Raw genomic sequence first — 6,023 nt, 5'->3', positions numbered from 1 at the left:
TTATATACTTTCCCTAAGGAGCATATCATCAATTCCAACGTAAAGAGCATTTTCATCGTAAATGGGTATTATTTCTATCATCAATTCTGTCTCCTTCCCTGCAAGAATTTCAGCACCCATTCATTCAAGCTCTTTAACAATCATCTTCTTTTAACAGAAGAACTATGGTTGCATCTCAAAACATGTATGTCTTTTGACTCCATCTCCAACAGTCTTCACTGATTTCCGACCAATAATCAAAAACCCCAAACATACAACACTTCTCTTCTTCTAGAACAAAAGAATCCATTTTCATCGATGAAGTTTCCACTCGCCAAAATCCGGGGGTTTATTGGGTATGTAAACATTGTGCACATTTATCAAAATCAAGTTACGCAATAAATCTGTTACTTACTCTAATGTCTCAAAGAAAATTGTTGAAAGTTATCAAGATAACTACCAATAATACAACTTACCTGTACCAACTGTGAGCTCCCCTTAATTACATCCGCTGATTCGTTTGACTCATGTTTCTCACTCACGGGAGTAATGCAAGAAGAAGCTTTATGAAGACCAGATTCATAGTTTTCACGGTGTTCTACCATATGAGCTCTTGAAACTACATCTGCAGCTCTGGGTATCTCATCAATATTTTTGATCTCAATATGTTCTGGCTTAACCAAACCAAATCTTCTCCTTCCCAGAATTCATCTTTGTAGATACTTGGAAAATACCAAGGAGGAAATCAGGCCTCCCCATATCCTAGAAGAAGCGTAACGTAACACCTCACCCAAAAGAGGAGTCGGGTTCCCCATATCCTTAAAGGGGAATCACTAAGTGTCCATCTTCCTTGGACTCTCAAGCACACGTGTAGAAGCGTCACGTGGGAAAATCCATCTAGAAGAACCTGAAGTACAGTTGTACAGCCAAAGGGGGCAGTAGCAAGATAAGGAAAGATAGGAAAGAAAACACACCTGACATCCCCATTTGGGGAAATAACTATAAATAAGGGTCTTTCCCAATGGAAGGACTCAATGATATCACTGTGGGAAATTGTATTCTATTTCCTGGAGCAAGTCTCTACACCCTACTTTATCTGTACCCTATTCATCCCGTACTGTATACATTTTGGCGACCACAGTGGGAGACTTGGTCATATGATTAACGCATAATTCATCACATGGACACTGACAGATTCTCGCGCCAAGCTCAACAGCGCGTTTACGGACCACTCAATGAAGTGGAACAAACGTTGTTTGACATAGAGGAGAATGACCGCCAACGCCAAACCCTTTTGGAAAAACTTGCAGCTATCGATCCGCCGCAAGAAGGGAACCGCGGTGACGGGTCTGACTCGCCTCGACCGAAACAGGAAGGCGACTTTGATCAAGAGCAAGGATTCCGGACCCCTTAAGGGCGATCGCAAGCTAACCAGTACGCTAGTCAACCAATGACATATGAGAAGGATCGAGTCGCCTTGACAGGTGGGAGGTTCACAAGGTTACTAGAGGAGAAATACGACCTCGAAACTCAGGCTAGCGCTTATACCATAACCTCGCCTATACCACCCAAGATCATGTCTAGATCGATGCCTGTCAAGTATAAGACACCAAACTTTAAACTGTTTGAGGGAAGCGGCAACGCGACAGAACACATGCACCACTTCACCATGTCGCTCAATGAATACGCCCAGGATGAGACCGTGTGCATGAGGGAATTCGTAAAGACCTTGACGGGGGATGCCTTTACCTGGTACATATCCTTGAAACCCAATAGCATACGTTCATGGATGAGATGCGACAGGCGTTTATGGAGAAGTTTTACTCCAAGCCTGTGAATATCTCTATCTCCAACTTGGGGAACACCAGGCCGAGAAGAGGAGAAAGACGCAAGCCCTTTGCGATACGTTTTAGAAGTGAATCCCTCAAGTGTCGAATAGAAGTATCTGAGGAAGAGTTGGTGGGCATCTGCATATCTGCACTGGACCCCAAGACGCGTCGAATGTTCGAAAACGCTCAAATAACCATGTTCGCTGATCTCGAAGAAGCGTTTGCTAGGACTGACGAAACCAACGAAGAGATCGAAGCGGCTGAAAAACCTTGGTCCCATTCAGTCGCGTATGCTAAAGAAGATAGTTCCGGGGCGCCAAAGAGGCGTGGACCACCAGGGAACGATAATAGGAAGGGTAAGAGAAGGGTGGAGCAAGAAGCGCCTGACTTCCTACGAACAAATGGTAGAGCTATTGAAAGAATGGGTAAAAAATAGTGATGTCACCCTCCCAGAACCGAGGAAAGTGCAGACATAGGTAGACAAGCGCAACCCGCGGTACTGACTTTTCCACAGGAGAGTGGACCACCCCACCAGAGAATGCTGAACCTTCAAGTGGGAGATCTACAATAAGCAACGCACTGGGGAAATAGATGTTGAAGGCGATAACAACATACAAGATAAACCGCTGCCCGACCATCATCAAGTGGCGGCGCTTACCCACGATCCCATGGAAGAAGAATTGCATGCAGCTAGCGCTATAGAAGAAGTGTATGCAGCTAGCGGTATAGAAGAAGAAGAGATATACGCTGTATCATCAGGCGGTACAATAAAGCAGATAGACGAGACGGTAGCAAAAAAGCCACTATTCGCGAATTTCTTCAACCTTTTAGGTTTCGACGCAGCACAAAGACACCTTGCCTCAATATTTCTGACAAGGATTGCAGCCAGGGAAGATGTGAGCGCCTACCTGGATAGAAAATAACCTCTCCCTATTAATGTTATTACTTTCACCGAGGAGGAAAAGGCAGTTAACAGTGACCATACGCGTCCATTGTACCTCACTGCGAAAGTAAGGAAGGACTCTTTCAAAATGACATTTGTCGACACTGGAGCGTCACTCAACCTGATACCTCTACATATGCTAAAGAGCATAGGCGGAAAGGAGTCAGAAATTAAGAAATATCAAACCAGAATCCAGGGCTTCGGCGGATTAAGTCAACACACAATCGGGACGATCAATCTAGAAGTTAAGGTCGGCCCAATAAAAGCAATCGAGCCCTTCCACGTAACGGATGTGAACACATCATACCACATCTTACTAGGGAGACCATGGATACACAAGCATGGGGTAGTGTCGTCCACCTATCACCAGTATATTAAATTCATTCTTAAAGGGAAACAGAAAAGGGTCCGAGCTACTGAGAACCCGTTTTCCGCGGATGAAGCATGTTATGCAGAGGCGTCTTTCTTGACGGCTTAAGAGAGCCCAGCGAAGTGGTGACGCATATTCACTCAATCCCGATCCCAGATTGGGAAACGACCTATCAAGAAGAAAATTCCAGTCAAGGACGAAAGAAGGACTATGTCGAGCAAGATAAAAGACGCTTCAGGAAGGTATCTCGCCCGGACGGGCGCCATGTGTACCGATTATAGAAATCATCTGGGGAGGCCTCGACGGCAGAAGTTAATCTCACAGAAGCCATGGAAACTCTGAAGGTTGAGGATGCTCCCCACTTCTGGGAAAGGTTGGCACAAAATGCGCCGCCCAAGCATGTAGAAGCAACAAAAAAGGTCAACTTGGGGTCCGACAAAGACCCGAAATGGATAGAGATCGGGGCGGCTCTATCGGATGAAGAAAGTCGAGAACTGCATGACATGTTATGAGAATACAAGGATGTTTTCGCTTGGTCGTATGGTACATGCCTGGTTTGATTCCCTCTTTGGTCTGTCATGAGCTGAAGGTTAGCCCGAGTATCAAGCCAGTGAGACAACCCCGACGCCTATTTCATTATGAAAACGAAGCACATATTAAAAACGAGGTAAAGAAGCTGCTAGAAGCGGGATACATTAAACCTATACACTACCCGGCATGGCTTGCAAATATTGTATCAGTGGAGAAAAAGAATGGGAAAATCCGCTACTGTGTGGACTTTCGAGACCTAAATCGTGCTTGTCCGAAACATGAATTTCCTCTCCCTAACATAGATATGATCGTATATGCAACATGTGGAAATGAGATGTATGCATTCATGGATGGACAGAGCGGTTACAACCAAATTAGGATGAAAGAAAGTGACGCAGCCAAGACAGCATTTTCCACGCCTATAGTAAACTTTTACTATGTCGTCATGCCCTTTAGACTAAAAAACGCTGGCGCGACCTATTAGCGAGCAATGACATCAATTTTCACGACATGAATCATGAAACTATCGAGATCTATGTGGATACCATTGTCGTCAAAGCAAATAAGCGTGGAGAATTCTCCCAACACCTCCGCCGAGTTTTCCAGCGGTGTCGAAATTTCAACGTAAAGATGAATCCAGCCAAGTGCGTGTTTAGAGTCACTACCGGAAAATTTTTGGGGTACCAAGTCACTAACAAGGGGATAGAGGTCGACCCTGCCAAAGCAGAAGCAATTATCTCGATGCCACCACTCAAGAACAAAGGGTAACTTCAGAGATTAATAGGCAAAGTCTCCTACGTAAGGCGCTTCATTCCCGGGCTGGCGACTCTTAATCACTTCTTCCCTATGCTCAAGAAAAATGCGGAATTTTTCTGGAAAGAGCAGCAACAAGAAGCCTTCGAGACGATCAAAAAATGTCTAACCTACCCACATGTGTTGCGGCCACCCATCAAGGGAGAACCCCTCTACCTATATCTCGCACATACAGAAACCTCAATAGGGGTTTTAGTCGCTCAAGATATGGGAGGGGCCAATCTTATCCCCATTTATTACCTTAGCAAAATACTGAAAGATGCGGAACTAAGATATACTCCTGCCGAGAAAGCATGCTTGCCATTGATCTTAGCGGCACAGAAGATACGTCATTATTTAATGAAGCACAAATGCTATGTGGTCGCAACGGCTAACCCAATCGTATACCTGACAACCAGGTCGATTCAATCAGGAAATCTAGCGCGATGGTCAATGCAACTACTGGAATTCGATTTCACGCCAATAAGACCTCAAGGAGTCAGGGGACAGGCGATTGCGGACTTATTAGCGGCCTTCCCAGGACCCGATACTTCCGAAATTCATGCCGACTTACCCGGTGAAGTCGCTTTGGCGGAGGAAGCCCCACCTCGCAAATGGAAGATGTCTTTCAATGGATCCTCTTATGGAGATCATGGGGGCGCTGGAATAGTCTTCGAATCACCAGATGGGGAACTCAAGCCATACGCCTTCAAGCTCGACTATCCTTGCACCAATAACGCGGCCGAATATGAGAGCTTTCTCATTGGAATGCAAATGACGCTAAATATGGGGATAACAGATCTAGAGGTCATGGGCGACTCTAGGCTCCTTGTGAATCAAATGGAAGGAGAATTCCATGTGAAAGAACCAACATTAGCAATCTATCGGGACAAAGCTCAGAGACTAATGAGACGCTTCGAACATATCACGTTAGAACACATGGAGCGACTAGCAAATAGACATGGAGATGCATTAACAACAATGACGTCAAAGCTGCAGATGCTACATGGAGAAAAAGAAGTAATCACTATCATTAAAAACACTTCGCCTTTAGCATTTGAAGAGAGAGCCTCCATCGAGGAGCTGGATTGGCGCCGTGTGATAATAGCAGATCTAAAGCGACCACCCGAAGAAAGGCAACTCTCATGGAAAACCTTGAGGTATTATACACTCCTTGATGGGGATCTATACTTCATCACGACTGGAGGAGGATTATGTAGATCCCTTGAACTGAGCGAAGGTAAAGAATAGTTGGAGGAAATACACCTCCAGACATGCGGCCATGCCGCATCCATAATGCTACATCGGCGTATCCAGCGAGCCGGGTTTTATTGGCCATACATGGCAGTGATAGGTGTCTAAAACACCTAATTTCTATAACGATTTTTCATGCTTTTCTTGTTAGTTTTCTTGTTACTTCGTATATTACGTTTTGTTTTTATGTTTCAGGCACAATGGCTTAAGTTGCAAAAAGGAAGCAAAAGTGTCGAAGTGGTGCATATCGGCATGAAATGACGTCTCCATGATATGCCATGGTAGATTGTGGGAGCTAAGGTGCTGGACTAGTTTGAAGGCTTCA

General features: G+C 45.0%; 1 protein-coding gene across 1 annotated transcript; it reads left to right on the top strand.

Annotated features, from left to right (window-relative positions):
• Positions 1 to 4,672: 4,672 nt before the first annotated feature.
• Positions 4,673 to 5,695, top strand: LOC113359836. Its single transcript, XM_026603409.1, has one exon. The coding sequence runs from the start codon at positions 4,673 to 4,675 to the stop codon at positions 5,693 to 5,695; it is 1,023 nt and encodes a 340-aa protein (XP_026459194.1).
• The last annotated feature ends 328 nt before the right edge of the window (positions 5,696 to 6,023 follow it).

Source organism: Papaver somniferum, chromosome 3 (assembly GCF_003573695.1).
Source record: "Papaver somniferum cultivar HN1 chromosome 3, ASM357369v1, whole genome shotgun sequence".
Taxonomy (NCBI): domain Eukaryota; kingdom Viridiplantae; phylum Streptophyta; class Magnoliopsida; order Ranunculales; family Papaveraceae; genus Papaver; species Papaver somniferum.
The sequence above is the reverse complement of the archived record's forward strand: the minus strand, read 5'-3'. Positions and strand labels throughout refer to the sequence as shown.

Bases quoted from the DNA above. Each gene is read 5' to 3' on its own strand.
- LOC113359836 (XM_026603409.1), top strand. From the start codon at position 4,673: ATGGGAGGGGCCAATCTTATCCCCATTTATTACCTTAGCAAAATACTG.